Here is an 18,136-nt window from a genome sequence, read left to right on the forward strand (position 1 = left end):
GTACTGGCAAGTTTTGATTTTAAGCTAAAATGTCTCTGAAATAGGGCTGTCCACTGCCTTCACACCAGTACAGTCTGTAACGAGTTGGAATGGCTTTTTACTTCGCTGAGCATTTGGATCTTTTACCTTTCCTGAATGTAATAAAAAAGCCCAAGTTGTTTTACTCACGTGTGAATGGGACTCTTTGGGGGGGAGCAGCGGCGTTTGGGAGCTGTCCCTGAGCCTGGCTTATCCTGGGAGCTGGGCCTGCGCCTTCTCATCCTCTCTCGTTTTTCAGCTGCAGAACAGCTGAGCTGCGCTGTGTTATATATTATATATCCTATATTATCTATATATCGTATCATAATAATATTATATATGTTATATTATATATCATAACATATACTTGTATTTTCTATATTATATATCATATATAGTATATCATAGTATATATTTTATATATTATATTCTCTATATATCATATATCATAATAATATATCCTTATATATTTTATATATTGGATATTATATATTATCTTACATATTCTATATCTGATCTATCTGTTCCTGTCCCTCACTTTCCTTCCCGAGTCCCAGCACTGGCTGCCCTGGGCCCACCCTCGTGACCCTCCATGTTTGGTGAGGAAGGGCAGGGAGGCGCCTCCCCACCGCTTCAGCCATTATTCCCATTTTTAAAGCAGTTTTGGAGTGGTGGTACCCAGGGGACACACTCCAGCCCCGCCCCCAGAGCAGCTGCCTGCACAGCACAGCCGCAGCGTCCCCACACCCCTCAGCTCTCTGCAAGGATTTATTTACATATTTTACAGTGAAGGAAAACTCGTTAAAGTGCAGTGAAAAGCAAAGCCCCATTTCACCCCGCTCAGCTCCTGGCGGTGCTTCTCCCCTTGGGGTCAGGGCTCTCGGGCAGCAGCTGCGCGTCAAAAGTGTAGCGGAGGTAGCGGTGGATCTGCTCTGCCTTCCGCAGGCTGAGCTGGGCACCCGCGGCGAGGGCCGAGGGGGAGCTGGAAGAGAACAGAGAGGGACACATCAATGGGGACATCTTGAGATGGGGATGCCTTGGCAGGGACATCTCGATGGGGACACCTCGAGATGGGGACGCCTCATTGGCAGCCCCTCGGGGCGCGGGGAGGGTCCTGGTGGCAGCCCCAGCCCCTGCCTGCGCCGCTGCCGGTACCTGTTGGCCAGGGCCCGCACGGAGGCGAAGCGGTGGCACATGTTGAGGGCGGCCGGGTAGCCCAGGTCGGGAATGGTCAAGTAGAAGTTGAGGGTTTCCTGTCGGCGCCCCTCCACCGCCGCTGGCACCGCCAGGGCCGCGTCCTCCCTGCGCTCAGCCCACGCCAGGTCCCGCAGCAACACGGCCGTTTCCTCCTGGCAGGAGCTGAAGAGGAGTCGGAGCCCGGCCCGCGCCAGGGCTGAGAGCGCGGCGTCGTAGCACTGCGTCCGCTGGGCACAGCGCGGAGCTTCCCCTGCAGGAGAAACAGGGAGAATTCAATTACTGGGAAAAAACCTCATTCCAGTCACTCGCAAAGCAAAACGGCTCCAGGAGTCCCCCGCGCTGAGAACTCGCAACCAGAGCTGAGGGGAAAGCTCCAGGGGAAGGAGGTGGGAGGGGCGCAGGAGCAGGAGAGAGTTCAGGAATTAACACCGAAATCACAAATTAAATGTCAGTAGGAGAGAGGGGTGGGAGGAACACACGTAAGTGAGGAACAGGACAGCCCAAATCAGAAGGTTTGATAAAGCTGCAAAAGTAAAAATGAGCTTGAACGCAACAAACAGGAAACTGGCAGCACTCTGGAAACAGCAGAATGAGAAAAACTGGACAAAAATGATGAAAATGAACAACAGCAGTGGGTAAAAATTGCAAATTAAATGTCAATAGGAGAGAGGGGTGGGAGGAACACGTAGTAAGTGAGGAACAACAGGACAGCCCAAATCAGAAAAGGTTTGGTAAAGCTCCAACAGTAAAAATGCCCTTAGACCCAACAAACAGGAAACTGGCAGCACTCCGGAAAGAGTGGAATGAGAAAAACTGGATAAAAATGGTGAAAATGAACGGCACATTCAGCAGTGGGTAAAGAGGCAGCTCAAACACACCCCAGTTATCTCCAGCCCTGCTGAGAAGCCACATCTTCAGTGCCCACCTCTACCATTGCTTCTGTACCTGAGCCATCAATAAATTAGACCTACATCACAAAACCAGAGCTGCCTCCACAACGACCTGATTCCAGGAGTTTTATACCCCAGAACATCTGTAATCTAACTGGAGTCGTGAGCTCTAGTTCCATCTCCTGGGAAGCAGCTGCAAGGAAGGCCCCAATTATTTTCTAGTGGCACTGAGAACAGACAGCATCAGCAATATCGTTTGATTGACTAATTTGGAGCTTAAGATTAAAACTAAGCTTGTCCAACATATATAAATTAAAGAAATAGCCTTGAATTTCCCACAAATGTCTAATCAAGACAGGAGGCATCTTTGGGACTCCCCTACTCTGCACCTGATGACACAAGGCCTTCCCCGAGCAGCACTGTGTAGGAGTGCTCTTCCTGTCTTTAAAAACTGATTTAATTCAGCTGATGATCTTTTGCTTGTCCCAGCACCAGTAGTTACCAGTTTGGAGACAGCCCCAACATGTGGATGGTGCCTCCAGGCCCTTCTCCCTGGGCCTAAACCGTGGAGTTTCCCCATGGGGTCTGGCAGGTACCACCCCTGAGCGTGCTGCCAGGAAACATATTGTGCTTGAGCCCACTATTATGTTTGTGCTGAGCACAGATAGGACTGTGCTTGTTCTGTATTTATTCTTTATTCTTCTGTATTTATTTTATTATTCTCTATTTATTCTTTATCTTACTATTCTCACTTTCTATGTTTAAATCTGTCTCAAACTTGGGGTTTTTTGCACTTATTAATAGTGTCAGTTAATAACGTTGGTGTTAACTTGCCCTTCCCTGCCTCGGTAACTAGTGATTGATGGATCCAGTTGTGTTTCTCTGCCTTTATTAAACGTCCCTCAAAAGCAAAACAAATTTTAGTGTTTAGCTGATGACCTCACCAATGCAACAGCCCTACAGAGCCCTAAGATCCTGGTTTTCCATCTATTTTCTGTCCCGTATCACACGCAAAAGCCAGTGAGGCCAGCGTGAGCCCTGGGCAGAGACCAGCGGGGCCCCACGCTGCCCCCAAACGCCCGCCCGTTCTCGTGCTGCCCCTGCACACCCACCCGTTCTGTTCCTGTCCTTCTCCACGATCACCACTATCTTCTCAAACACCCTCTGCAGGCGCTGGATCCGCTGGGCGACCTTGTTCCTGCGGCGGGGGCTGAGCAGCTCGGAGTGCAGACTCCTCTCCACGGCCGTGCGGCTGCTGACGACGTAACAGCCGGCGCGCAGGGAGCAAACCTGCACCTCCGCGCCGTGCGCGGCCTTCAGCGCCGAGATGAGCCCCGGTGCGGCGCAGAGCTCGCGGCCCGAGGCCAGCAGGCGCAGCGGGGGGCTCCTCTGCGGGGCCGCTGCGGGGGGCCGGGGGGCAGCGGGGCCGGGGGGGGCCGGCGTCGGCCTGCGGGGGCTCTGCCCGGGGCCCTGCACCTGCACAGGGGACAGCACAGCCCGTGTCTGCGGGTCACACAGCAACGGGCCAACACAGAAACCACCCTCCTCAAATACTGATGGTTAACAGATACACTTTTTCCTAGATTTAAAAACGTTCCGCTCTTTTTCCTAAATTTAAAAACGTTCCGCTCTTTTTCCTAAATTTAAAAACGTTCCACTTTTTAGAATTTAAAAAGGTTCAGGGGTTTTTTTGTAAATTTAAAAATGTTCCACTTTTTTTCCTAAATTTAAAAGGTTCAACTTTTTTTTAAATTTAAAAAGTTCCACTTTTTAGAATTTAAAAATGTTCCGTTTTTAAAATTTAAAAAGGATCCGCTTTTTGTTAAAATCCAATTACTACAATCTTAAAAAAAAAAAAAGGTATTTTTCAATACTGCAAAACACTAACACGTTCAGATTCACACTTTAATCCCCTACAACCAGTCTCCCCCAGGAGCTGATCTAACTCTGCAGCAGCTCGGATGACCCCGGTGCGCAGCCTCACTCACGAGTTCCCCGGTGACACAAGCCAGGCCGAGGAGCGCAGGGGATGGGGAACCCAACCTCAGGTGATGAAGGGTCTTAATTCAGGGCAGCGAACAGCTATTTTAGAGCTCCAAACCCAAAGAATTAGCGGACGCTCTCTACTACCTGAAGCAGATCCCACTCCCCCGTGAGTGCCAGACTCAGGCCGGTGGCTAATCCCAGTTTTATCTCCGGCTGCCAGGACACTGACCACGCGACACCGGGAGCCCAGAAGCTCCCTGGGCCAGGGGCGAGGAGCGGCCCCAGCAGAACCGTCCCGCTCCTACAGCACCCCCAGCGCTCCGGCTCTGGCCGCCGCCAGCCGCCAGCCCAGTGCAGAGGAGAGGGACCCGCGGGGCAGCTCAGCAGCACGGGGGGCGAGAGGAAGGGCCCTGCTCCGGCCTGGCACCGACCTCGGCGGGAGCCTGGAGATCCCCCTTGGTCGAGCCCGAGCGGGCAGCAGCCGGTGGAAAGCACGTGCTCCTGACTCTGCCGTCGGCATGGAAATCCAGCGTTTCAGATACTGAAGCTTTCAAGCCGAGGAGCATCTCACTCTTCTCCTCCACAGACCCAGGAACAACCATTTCCCCAGCAATTGGTTTGTGCTGCACAGAAGAGTCTGAGGGCAGTGACTGGGGTAACGGAGCATGTTCCTGTTCTGCCCCAAAACCGTCTTTTTTCACAGGCTTCTCGTTGCTGACACTTGTTTCTTCCCCACTGGAATCACTGAGAACAATAATTCGGGACAGTTTCTTCTTTTGGACTGGGACAGAGGAGTCCTCTTCCATCCTGGCCTCCTTTAACTTTTTTCTGCGGCGAGTGAGATATTGTTTTGTTCCACTAGTAAAACTCTCATTATTTAGGAGATCAAAATTAACACACACTTCCTCCTCACTAGATTCACTTTGTTTGCAAGTCTCCTCTTCCTCCTCTCCAACACAGAAACTGTCTTCTGCATAAGCAGGGTCTTGCTCAGGAATCTGTCAGAGGGAAAAAAACAAACCCAGTCAGCTTTGCTGCTCCTCTCCATAAAGGCACTTTTGCCCACCAGCTGCCCCCAGAGAGCTTTTAGTGGGAACATTAATTGCAGGATCACAGCAGAAGCGAGACTCAGTCGCTCACGCTCCTGTCAAAGAGGTCGGAACTGCAGAGCACTCTCATCTCCCCCACGTGTCCGCAGGGCTCCGACGCTCGGGACAAGGGAGAGCCCACCCCCCACATCCCCAGCTCCGCAGCACAGGCACGGGCCTGGCTGGCAGAAGCACTGGGTGACGCTTTTGCAGGGTGGGAAATGAACGGAAGGTCAGGCTTTGCATTTTCAGCCAGGCTTTGCCTCAGCTGAAACAACAGGTCTGACAGAATGAGCCGAGGCGGCTGGGAAATCGAGTCCCTGCTTGCAGATAATCAGTGAGCACAACCTGAATTTTTGTGTGTTAGCAGGAAAAAAAATAAGTGTTTCATCCTTTTCATCCAATCTAGATCTCTGTTTTATTGTGCTGCAGGTAGTATAAAAACCAGGAATACAGGAAACAGAAAAAAAAAATGGTGAGGAGGTAAGGAATCATCCTGCACATCTGTTTTTCCAACGCTGTGAGTTAATAATGTTGGTGTTAACTTGCCCCTCCCTGCCTCAGTAACTAGTGAGTGATGGATCCAGTCGTGTTTCTCTGCCTTTATTAAATGTCCCTCAAAAGCAAAACAAATTTTAGTGTTTAGCTGACAACCTCACCAATGCAACAGCCCTACAGAGCATAAGATCCTGGTTTTCCATCCAATCCAACACAACCATACAAGGGATTTATGTCAGGTGCTGTTTGAAGAGTTCAGAGGCCGTTCCGAGGGAGGGGGTGACACAGCCAGCTGTGACAGACGCCCCGCTCCCACCCCAGCAGCACTCGCTCCGCCACATGTCTGGGAGCCGACGGAACCGCCACAATGCGCTATGGCAAGAGCTGGGCTTGGGGGGGGGACATGGCCCGCAGCAGGGCACCATGGGTACACCTGCTACTTTATTTTCTTTGGTTTCCAAACGGCCATTTCAGGAGCTAAACCCAATCGCTTGAGAAATCGGGTGTATTGGCACTGCTGCTTGTCTGGCAACAAGGGCACGGGGCAGGGTGACACACAGCACACGCCCAAGTGGTTACACCTCTGTCTGGCAGGGGTCCCCAAAGTGGGGAGTGGGTGAAGAGACTGGGAACATCCCACACGGGGGAAAAGGGCTCTTCCTTGGGAAGTGTCACCAGTCTCCTCTGTGAGAGGGAGGCGGCGGAGCAGAGACAATGAGCTGGTCCCACACCTGTTACAGCCACACCAGAATGGTGGAAGGACAGGCAGGAGCTGGGATGCTGTCAGAGAATCACAGAATCTCAGAATCATCTGGGTTGGAAAAGCCCTTGAAGCTCCTCCAGTCCAACCATTAACCTCACACTGACCGTTCCCAACTCCACCAGATCCCTCAGCGCTGGGTCAACCTGACTCTTCAACCCCTCCAGGGATGGGGACTCCCCCCCTGCCCTGGGCAGCCCATTCCAACGCCCAACAACCCCTTCTGCAAAGAAATACTTCCTAAGAGCCAGTCTAACCCTGCCCTTCCACTGCAGACTGGCTGACAGCCCCTCTCCAGCTGGAGAACGGGGGGGTATGCTTCTGCCAAAGCACCAGGGTCTGCACACTGCCACTCCAAAATCAAAATGAAGCCAACAGTCTTTTGTTGGAACTTATCATTTATCAACAACAGGCTGCAAGCTACACTTTAAAGTAGCATTAGACCCTAAACATGGTCACACACAGTCAGAATTTCACAAGGACGGCAGTCGTTTTGCTTCATACCTGTGAGAAAATCTCCATGTTGTCGAATTCACGATGAACCATTTTGTATCTATTGCCAAGAGCTGGACTACGCACAGATTTCAAGTAAACTCCTTTCATCTCACAGTCTGAATTAAAACGAGAACATAAAAGATTATTAAGTATTATAAGGGATACAATTTTTTATTCATTATTGTTACACTGTGTTTTCCATATTAAGTAATTCCTTTACAGTCTTCTAAACCCCTCTATTTCATAAAACAAAAACTTGCAGTTCTCCAGATGTCTCTGGAAATCAAAAAGCAAAAGACTAGGCCCACCCAGCCTGCTGCCAGGAAAGCTGCCACACAGAAGGTTTCCTGGCTTCCCGCAGCAGGGATAAGGGCAACAGTAGCCACAGGAAACCCAAATCACTCTGGTTTCTGTGTTGTGAGTCTCTCCCAAACAGCCACCACTGATTTCAGAGACTGTATGAGAAAGGGATGGGTTTGCTGAAGCCCACACGTATCTTACAGGGAGCAACTCACAATTTCAGTGAAGGAGGAAAATCCTCAGCAACACCTAGGAATCTTAAGTGGTAACACGACGATTCCATCATGCAGATGTCCCAGGGAAAGGCAAGGGTCATAAGCACAGGGGGTAAATAAATCATCTCAGCCAAAAACCAGCATTACCTTCTCAGCTCTGTCAGTGCCAACACTGTAATTTTATCTTTAACACTTGTATCATTATTTCATGTCATATTTTAAGTCTCTCTGTAAGAGAGGACCTGAAAGATTCAGAAATTTCTAAGTGAAATGGAAAATTGTGTTTCTGTTCAGCCATAATGGTGTAAAAGGCAGGTGGGTGACACTTAGCAAGAGCTGATCTCCTGCCCCTGCAATCCCCAAAGAACTGATGCCAGTGAGGAACTTACTACAGAAGAAACCCATGTGAATAAAACCAGAAAAGGTACAAAGAGATAATGGAAAGCACCTGACAGACCACAGCTGAGGAGGTTACCACTCATTATCTGGCCCAGGCTGAGGTATTAGCTGGTCCCGTGGTCATGCCCGTCACACACCACTGGCTGAGCAACACCCCTTATTCACCTTTCAGCACCTGTGTGACCTCTACATCATCATTCAGGAACTGAGCAAGGGAAGAGTTCAGCTCGTTCTCCGTATCAACACTCTCATCAGATGAAACACCACTGGCGTCTTGCTGGGACAGCTCTGCTTCTTCATCTAAAAACTGTCTTGCTGCAGTCTGAAAGAGAAAAGAATCCCAAATTGTAATTAGAAGCTGGCTCCTGATTTACTAAATGTTACACATGACACCTCTGGTTAAACCAGGTCGTGACTCCAGACCACCAGCTGCTTAGATGGTCACAGATTAGGCCTCTGGCTTTGCCAAGAGAATCCTCACAGGGAAAGGAGATGGAAAGAACACAAAGTTCAGTGAAACCCCTGAGCACACACACATGTCCCAGCAGCACAGAGGGCCAGGCTGGCGCCCCGATCCCAGCCCCACCAAAGGTAACCGCAGCCTGCAGTGCTGTCCGCACCCACACCAGTTAGTGCTACCGCCACAGTCTACCAACACGTCGTAGCTAAGCCCCCGAAAAATAATAGGTGATTTTGGAACTTATAAAGCTAGCTTTACTCATTTTGTTTCCTTTCAAAAACCTGATTTAGAAGCGTGGGATTACTCTGAACCCCAGTCCACTAGAAACTTCAGATACAAACTTCACCCTGGTTTGCCCTTTTCTGTTTAGGACTCAGGATTTGTTTTTTCATGAATCCATCAGACAGTGCAACTTGTTATTGAGAAAATGTTCTTCTTTCAGGGAAGATGAGGCACTTCCCACACGAACTGCAGGCCAGGAGACATGATACAAACCCTGGTACTAAGTTCCATCAAAAAGAGACAACAAAACGTTAACAAGAATGTACATGGAAACAAAACAAATGAGTTCAGGAAGACGTTTTGTCAGAGAGACTTTATATTAAGCTAACTTTCTCTTACAATTTCAGCTATAAAGTACTAAAGTAGAACGTGGAAGAAAAAAAAAAATTATGTATCCCAATTACTCCAAAAAATTTATTTGCTTGCCTTCAAAATACTTTGAATAAAAAGCAGAAAGCAGTGAATTTTAGTTTAGTACATGGAAGACTGGGGCGCCTTGTGGTACAGTAAGTGACATATCTGATTTTCAAATTTTCCTAAGTCTTTTAATTATTTGCTTACACCAATTAGTAAGCCTGAATGACAGGCATTAGCAGTAGTTCCTTTTCTAGAACAGTTTTGATTATCCTGAAACACCCAGGAGGCCACCTGTTTACAGGAAAGAACTCTCACTGCTATTGCCAATTAGTCTTAATCCTTCTTCCTCATGAAGGACTACGGAGAGGACAAACCCTGCAGCGTGGAAAGCACCACGACACCAGAAACTAACAGTCAAGAGTTTGGTTACACTTGGGAAACAATAAGTTACCAGGTTCTTAAATTATTTTTTGAATGTTTGAATTCAGTGCCAGTGGCTATTTTGGGCCCCTTGGACTTCTCACAATCTCCATTAATCCAGCTGCAACTCTCTGCTGCGCCTACAGCTCCACTACCTGTACTTCTGACCCAACACTGCGACTGGTCGTGGCTGAGCACAATGATTTTGATCTCTTGGATCTTCTGTGGATCTGAAATTCTGTCACGTTCATCGCTATGGATGTTTGGGTAAGATGTGTGAAGGCAGAGCAGAATTTCACAAGTATACGCACTCTCTATCCACGAACCTTTTGGCCTCACATAAAAAAAAAATGTCCCAATTAAACCGAAAAATGGATTTTTCATCTTTTGTTTTCCAGAACACAAAATACTGATACTATAGGGAAGCCTCCATAATGAAGATTATCTTTAAACATTAAAACTAACCAACATTATGTGCCCAAGAAGCCCTGATTACAGTAACTTTTGCCTAGTGGAACCACATCCATGTGTATTTAAGAGCTTTTCAACTTACTATGAATATGTGATCCCAGCCCTGCATCCTCTCCTGCATCCATTCCTGATGCAGTGACAGATTAAAGTGTAAAACACCAAGTTAAGATTTAAGCTCTGGGGTCGAGGCACCATTGCTGTCTTACAGGGTGCAAAGCTGAAACCATCAGCGTAGGTGGTAAATTCATATGATCCTAATAGCGTAAGTTCTGGACAAGAACCTGAGCTTCCGGAGTCTGACTAAGCTTTGAGTATCTTCCACTTGTAACGTAATTTGTTATTTTCCTGCAGAACATTATTAGGCAGGGCCCTGCAGATTCCTCTGAAAGTCAGGCAATGGATGTGAGGGTTAAGGTCATTATCCAGCGTTTCAAGATTTCCTCTTGTGTGAAGCTATGAACTTGTGTGAAATAGCTACAAGCCTCAGCCCTCCTAAACGGTGTCTTAGAAACAAACAACTGCCCAGTTGCAGGCCTACTGTAATACAGCTGTACCCTGAGATCCTACAAAGGCCACAAAAGAGACAGAAGCTCCATTTTTTAGGCCATAAAACACACACAAGCTCCGGAAGGAGTGACTCAATGACACACTAAATTTCCACCTTACCTACGTGAAACCAGTGCTCAACATTTCTGTCATTTTCATGTTTTCTTTAAATTGAAAAATAGACAAATTAGAAAATACTTTCAGTTCATTCTTGCAGTCTGAAGAGAAAGCAGGATCTCACTGACTGTCTGTACCTTTGGTTTTGTCTGGTAGCACGTGCTGCTCACATTCGAGGACACATTCTTCCGAAGCAGCTTTTGCTCTGCTGCAAATGTGCACACACACACACACACTCAGACACACAGGACAAAGCACCACAGTTCTCTGCAGCACACTTCAATGCCAGCTGCTCCCAGCAGCACCCGCAGCATAGGAAGCGAGGCGTGAGGAGGTCACATACCTCATATGAGAAATTGCTCTTGACCTTCTGCCGTTTCGTGCCTCTCGGCTGGTTTTTGTTACAGCTGCTATTTGTGGTCCTCCCTGAGCTCTTGTGAAAATCCATGCTGTCATCACTGGACACGTCTGACTAGAGGAATGTTTCACAAACACTTCAATAAATAAAGACTAAAGCAAGCAATATTTTAATTACACGGTCATCCTTCAACATCTGGCTTTTTTAAGCAACACCTGATTTTTTTGTGATTGACCTGCTACGACAAAATAATGCAATAACGCCAATCTTATTAAATACCAAAGGAAAACATTCTTTGCAAGAAAAAATCAGGTCAAATGTGACATGAATTTTTTTTTTTTTGGATTAAGAGCTTTGCGGAAGAAAGGTTATTTTACTGCCTTTCACAAAGGGAGAGGCTCAGCTCTCCTGCCCATAACAATATTTCACTGCCACACAACAACTACAGAGTCATCTTTGGAGAGCTCAGGGAAGACTTGAAGGAAGGAAAGCAGTGACATTCTAATACACCTTAGCTCAGATGGCTAAGTATTTTTAATAAGAACACTTGCCTACTGACTGGAGAAAGAGCAAATGTTTAAATATCTGCTCCATAAATGAGTTTGCATTCTTTTTCTTCTGTCTCACCTAAGCACTTACCATGTTAAGTGGGTGTCGACGTTTCCTGATGGCACGAATGGGCGATTCAAAATCACTATCATTCGTAACCTGCGTAAACAGAAAGAAGTATAATTGCAAAGGGGATTTTTGTTTTGGTGTTTGACTTGTCATTTTGCTTCTCTTAGCTGCTTTTCCCCACCCCCCCCACCCCCCCCAAGACTCACATCAGGAGACTTCAAAACATTCTTTTTTTTCCTATTTTTTCTCTGGAAAACGATCTCTTCTTCACTCTCACTGCTGGTTCCTAGAGAAAAAATAGTAAACAACATTCACAAGGCAATTCATTGTTCACAGTACAATATTGCTATAACTGAGCAATCAAAATCCACCTCTTATAGAAGTACCTACAACGGAGATTACTTATTGATCTGCGTGGCAAATATTGTTCTCTTTAGCCTTGTTAATCAAAATAACTAATCTCCAGCTGAGATGTACAATAAATCTTAGTTTCCTGGAGAGTCTCTGAGTGGAAGTGATTACTCCAGGCAGTACAGATACAGAAAAAAGGAGGTGAAAAACGAAACCAACGGAAGAAGCCGCTTAAAGTTGAGTAAGAGTTACACTTCTGGAAGCATCTTGTAATACTTATCCCTTTGGGTGCACTGAAGCAACACCAGAACTCACTACAAAGCCCTCTTTCCAATTCCGCCTCAAACCACTGCAGCCTTTTTTGTTTTTACAAAGGACTGTCTTTAGGAAATACAAGCTCTTCCTTCACATTCTGCACAACAAAGCTCCACTTCTGACAGAGAGACCCCGGACTGGGTGCAGCAGATCTGGTGCCTGTTGTAGATCCCCCCTGCCCCGAAGCAGCCTGGAGGGGAACGGCAGCTGCGGCAGGTGTAGGCTTGCCTGTCTGCTTGGGGGTATGGCAGGATGGAGAGTGGGTTCTGACTAAATCACTCAAAGGTTTGAATTGCTTTAAGGAAAAGCACAAAATTCCCAAGTATTCCACTTCTGAAATATTGTATTTAAATACCAGCGACTATCATTTCAACAACACACGCTGTCCAGGGAGGCTTTCCAGTCCTTAACAAACTGATTCAGGGTCAGTATTAACCCTGCAATTCTAAAACAGCAATTTGTTGCCTTTTGTGCTTTGGTTTTTTTTGGCATTTGGCTTTTTAGTTTTTATTAAATAGATTACAATTTTTGAATTCAACACTAACATATTTTTGAATTCAAACTAACATATCAGTTTGAAGGTGTGATGATTCAGGAAGAAAGGTGGCATCTGACAATCAATCACCTTCAGAAAATATGATAGCTATCAGACAAATTCAAAGAGAAGGAAAAAAAGATGCTTTAACCACCAAAAGGACTGTTTATGCTTTGTTTCAATGTTTAAGGGCAGTAACAAAACCATTCAGAAAAACTTGATGTGCCCTATGAATCAGACCAAGGACTATTAAGCCTGAATTGTTTTGTGAGTAATTCAAGGTGATTCAGAGATAAACACATGGAAGGGTGTGAATATGACCTCTAAGTGACCTACGAGTTAAGAGTGACGGCCATTTATACATATTTCAGTATCTGAATACAAAATATATTTTTATGGCATAGTGGTCCTAAACCAGAAAAAGACAGAAGGGAAGAGAGAAGGGAGGAATGAAAACAGAATAGAGCCTACAAACAGTATTTTTCAGACCATCCAGGTTTGTACTGAAGTTATAATCAGAAAATTGTAAATACAAGTCAGTCGTCACGCAACTAAACTGAAAGAAATCCATCAGTAGAGTTTCTACTCCCCAGGAACAATGATAGGAAAATATCACGGCATGGATTCAGGAAAATACCCACAGCATGGATTCAGGGATTGAAGTGCAACAGATCCAGCTGATTACAAGTCAGATACTGGGAAGATTAAGACGGGCTCTAAAGGCAGCTCCAGCTGCCACAGCGATGTCTCACACGTTGCACTGTTAGCACTCGTGAGGAGGTACGAGGGGTTTAACGCTGGGTACGTCCCCCAGTCTGCCCCTCAGCCCCCAATGGCTAAGCTCGTGTGCAGGCTTAAGCCTCTGGAAAGTCTCCTCCTTGACCCAACTTCTAGTGTTACAGCCATTATTCCCTTTTCCTTTCATCCTTCCCACCTAAGTCATGAAACCACATTGCGGATCCAAAAGATACTGGGTTCTATCTATTTAAACGTGAAGGTGTTAACCACCCGTACCCCAGAAATCCCTACCTTCAGCAGGAGACAGACGTGAACTATGAAGGTCGACGTCTCCCAGGCTTTCAGCTCTTCCTAAAGGGGAATCAAGCGCACCCATGGCTGGACTCCTAAAGTTCTGCCTACGGGGGCTTTTATTTACTTTCTCTGTCAGCGGCACCTCTGGAATTTCCTCCTTGGCACTAGAGAAGACATTCATAGGAACTCCTTTGATAGCTTCAATATTCGTAACCTTTCTACTTGCTGGGGTGGGAAGTGCAGAAGCCACAGCTCCAGGTGATCCCCTTCCCGTTCTTCTGCCTCCTGACTTCAAGAGCGGCCCCGCAGCGGTAGCGTGCTCGGTCCCTTCTCTATCGTTCAGGCTCCTGCTCTGGAGTGGCAAAAGCGGGGAAATGTCTCTTCTCTCAAGACTTTTGCAATCCCGTTTTGGCGGCGTTTCAAGTCTGGAGCTATCATTCAGTATTTTTTTTTTATTTTCAGTGGATTTAACATCTGCATGACCCCCCGAGGCACTGTTTAATTTCCTGGCATTATTAGCATTTGTATATTCTTCAAAGATTTCGCTCTCACACTCTTCGATGGAAAATCCCAGATCAAAGTTAACAGAAAACAGTTCTTGAGAACTGTCATAAGGATCATCGTTATCCATTAACCGCTCGGTCCCGCTGATACCAGCTGACGTTTGGGTGGCTGTGGTTCTGCCGCCCACCGGCCGCTCCCGGCAGGTGCCCTCTGACGGGAAGCCCTCGGAGCCACGCTCCCCAACGGGCCGAACGACACTCGCACCTGACTCTGACCCCACTAAATGCTCATTGCTCAAAGAAAAACCTCCATTATTTGCGTCATAAACTTGGTCATCTTCAAATAAATATATACTCTTCTCTTCATCAATAATCACATTTTTTGTGTTAATTTCAGGATCTTCTTTACTTTTCTGAACAAAATACTTATTGGTAGGGTTACTTGTCAGAGTTTGATTTACTGTTGGAGTTTTCTTTTGAATTTCAGTGAATTCTTCATTCTCAAACAGACTATCAAAGCTGTCATCCCAGTGAAGTTCCTCTTCGGCTTTAACAACAGCAGCCTCAGAAGATGATACAGTTTTTGAAAAACAATTACTTACAGAAGCACACGATTCACTGGTGACTTTCAGTTCAGGATTTTCAAAGAGCAGCAAAGAACGATCAACTTCTGAGGATGCAGGAAAGACTTTGTCCTGCAGTCTCTCTGAGGAAGTATCAGAAATAACTTTTTGAAAAGGACGTATTGTTTCTTCATTTCTCATCATGTTTTCAAAATCATAAAGTTTATCTAAAGAGGGAGGAGATTGTGATAAAAGCCTTTTCGCATGGGAAAATACTCCTTTTGACAAAGAAGGCTCCTCAGATGGTCTCACAAGCGCAAATGAATCCACGTATGATTCAGGAAGATAAAATAAGTCAGAGGACACAGGTGATTTCTCAACTGTGAAGCTGCTATATCCCGAATCTGCATGGTTCATCCCCTGTGACCCACAAGCTTGATCTACACTTTTGTGTTCCCTTATTGCCGCACTTTCATGAATTATAGTACTTTCACTGTTGTCATATAGGTCAATACATTCATTTAAGTCAAATGTCACCTCTAGTTCCTCATCCTTTTGGCTGGCCTGGTCAGTATTTTCAACCAGAGCAAGACTCCTTGCTGAGTAAGAAGCCGAAGTATTAGTACCCACAGATGCTTCCAAATTTAATCCGGAAGTTCTTTTGGGAGGTTTTGGTTTTGTTATTTTAAACGTGGTAAAGAATTCATTCCCATGATCATCTGGATCAGGTAAAAATGGTTTTACTTTTGATCTGTGTGCCACGTCTTTGCCAGATGAGTGTGGTTTCTGATCAAGTGTGGAGGTGGTCGTGGAAAGATGACTTTTATTCCTTTGAACATTAACGTCTTCGATACGTAAGTAAGGCTGAATCTCCAGTTCATAGCTGCAATCTCCCTGGTGACAAACACAGTGTAATATTTACTATAAATACATACAGACTTGCAAGGACTTGTCATAAGGACATTTAAAACAAGTGACAAAGGTTTTCATACTCCTAAACGTTATTAGAAAGGAGGAAAAAAAAAAAAAAAAAAGGGAAGTGCTTTGCATTTAAGGTCACAACTTTCAAACAAAATGTTTCCTGGCATCAACTGCAAATCCATGCTTGGGTAGTCAACCCTGAATGTTTTAGAAAGACCAGAAGATAGCATGCATGAGTAAAGAAGGCACTTAACATTCTGCGCTGAGCATCTGTGTCGTGCAGTTAAGATGCAGTTCTCAGAACACCAACAGCAAGCAACGCCACTTTGCTAACAAAATGTGCAAGGCATGACGTCCTCAGGCAGGGTAATGCTTGCAGGCTGCGGTTCTGGGAGGACTACCAGGCTGAGGAAGGTGCTGCGGGCAGAAGAAACCCTTACTCGAGCACATGTGAGCCTGGAGTTCTCTGTGCTCTTTGCACTATTCTTTGTAATTTGGCTACTGCCATTGATGGCACATTACGAATTTCTCACTTACATACTCTGAACTTCTTTTTTTCCCCACAGAAGTTTATTAATCTTCTGTTAAAAGGCACTGATCTAGACAACCAACTCTTTAAAAAATACACTTGGAAAAAACACAATAGACTTTGACATCACTCCCAGGTAGGTATCCACACAAGGACTGCCTGGATTGAAAAGCTATTTATTTATCGTCCTTCTCACTCTCTCCTTTAAATTAAGATTTCAAAATTAAGGCATGCAATTTCCAAAAGGAACAGTAAGGGTCAAATGAGGGTCTGAAAGCAATAGTTTGAAACACTCCAAAGTTCTAACTTGTTTCACCAATAAAAACATACAAATGAGGATGTAATATCTAAACAGAAGGTACAATTATTTTTTGGCAGTTCTGTCAGGTGAATCCCTAGACTCATTAATCCCTGAAATTAAACAAGGTACCTTTATAAAATAGTGGGTGATAAAACATAGTTTTACAGTAAGAGGTTACCTGCCTCCTATACTAGTATCATTCTCCAAAACTCTTAGCGTACGCAAGTAGGAAAAAAAATGAGGTTGTCATAATCAACCTCCTGAACTGTCCTCACTGTCCCACCAGAATATTACTAGAGCAGTTCTACTTCAGCTTGTGCTAGCCATGCTGATATTCACTATTCAAACTCCAGCAACATCTGTATCTCCCTTCTCTAGCTCTCCACCAGTGAGACCCTTCCCTCCCCACCCCATGTACCCAAGCGATGGGCAGACTCTTCTCCCAGGGCCGTAACCCCGGTCTTCACGCACAGAGAACGTGACTTCTCGTTTCTTCAACACTCGGTCTCTGTGTAATTGTGTTGTTAAGAAAGTTTCCAGAGCTGTTCTAACCACTGGCACTGTGGCACCAACAGCTTGATAAAACTGGGACCACTAGGGTGTCTCTTCCCGAAGAGATGGCCAAGAAAGTAAACAGTTGGGGTTTCCACAGATGATGCACCTGGAGCTGCTGTTCAACAGCCTTTTACTGCCAGACTCCTTATGGGAGCTAAAGGAGTCAATCATGGAAAAAAAGGTTTGAAAAATACTCTGGGAAGTCATTCTACCCCATTACACATTTGAATTTGAGGCAGAAATAACCATACCTACAATTACTGCTGCCTGGCTTGTCTAAATGTATTCCTGAAAACGGGATCTGAGGCCACCTTCCATGCATTTGAAGACTGTCACATCCTCACACAGTTTTGGATCCTTTCTGGTTGCAGTAGATAAAGCACACCATCCAGTACTAACAGCATTTTTTCACTCTCGGTAATAACAACAACCGTCATCATCAATATTTTGATTTTACTAACCTCACACACACTCCACAGAAAGGATGATATGCAGAATAAATAAGGCAGAATCTGTGCAGAGGCTGTTTTGGGGTCAGCTGGTTACCAATCCTGTTGGCAGTAATGGCAGCCGTGTCTCGGCGACAGCGGGTGCCTTTTCCATGGGGTCAGACAGCAGAGGGCTAGAGCAGGGGAGGAAGTTCAGCTGCCAGAGATTCACCTCTAAAGGGCTGTGAAACACCTACTCTGTGTGTCACTACAGCAGATATTACTCAGCTGCTACACACTTAGTGCCTAGGCTTAGGCTATCTAATTCTTAAACATATCCAAATGAACTACAAGTTAGGATTTTTAAAAAAAGAGATCGTCAAGGAGATCCTCAGATTATACAGGCTGCCTTAATATCAAAATAATGAACAGCAAAATCTTAATACCAAAATAATGAAGAAAATAATTACTATGAAAGGGTTAAAGGATGATTTTGATGTGTGTAGGTTCTAAGTAATTAGCTTCCCTCAAGCTCAGCCAAAACACAGAATCAAGAAGAGGTATGAAATCAAAGAGGAGTAACAACCAACCACCAACACAACCTGGTCCAATTAACTTCACAAATGTC

At 45.7% G+C, this 18,136-nt stretch overlaps 1 protein-coding gene across 8 annotated transcripts in view; it reads right to left on the reverse strand.

Moving 5' to 3' along the window:
* Nucleotides 1–80: 80 nt before the first annotated feature.
* FANCM (FA complementation group M) overlaps nucleotides 81–18,136 on the reverse strand; it is a 72,027-nt gene continuing 53,971 nt past the window's right edge. For 5 of the 8 annotated variants that reach the window (XM_074821203.1, XM_074821202.1, XM_074821200.1 and 2 more), the window contains 10 exons: nucleotides 13,706–15,668; nucleotides 11,682–11,761; nucleotides 11,497–11,565; nucleotides 10,843–10,971; nucleotides 8,012–8,168; nucleotides 6,942–7,048; nucleotides 4,523–5,089; nucleotides 3,218–3,581; nucleotides 1,174–1,465; nucleotides 769–1,000 (listed from right to left, as the gene is read on the reverse strand). In XM_074821203.1, coding sequence (XP_074677304.1) covers nucleotides 859–1,000; nucleotides 1,174–1,465; nucleotides 3,218–3,581; nucleotides 4,523–5,089; nucleotides 6,942–7,048; nucleotides 8,012–8,168; nucleotides 10,843–10,971; nucleotides 11,497–11,565; nucleotides 11,682–11,761; nucleotides 13,706–15,668 — 3,870 coding nt within the window. In that variant the 3' untranslated portion in view covers nucleotides 769–858. Of the gene's footprint in view, nucleotides 299–768; nucleotides 1,001–1,173; nucleotides 1,466–3,217; nucleotides 3,582–4,522; nucleotides 5,090–6,941; nucleotides 7,049–8,011; nucleotides 8,169–10,842; nucleotides 10,972–11,496; nucleotides 11,566–11,681; nucleotides 11,762–13,705; nucleotides 15,669–18,136 lie in introns of those variants that run through there. The other 3 variants (XM_074821201.1, XR_012622885.1, XR_012622886.1) reach the window with 3 other exon arrangements.

The sequence above is a fragment of the Strix aluco genome, chromosome 4 (assembly GCF_031877795.1).
Source record: "Strix aluco isolate bStrAlu1 chromosome 4, bStrAlu1.hap1, whole genome shotgun sequence".
Lineage (NCBI taxonomy): Eukaryota > Metazoa > Chordata > Aves > Strigiformes > Strigidae > Strix > Strix aluco.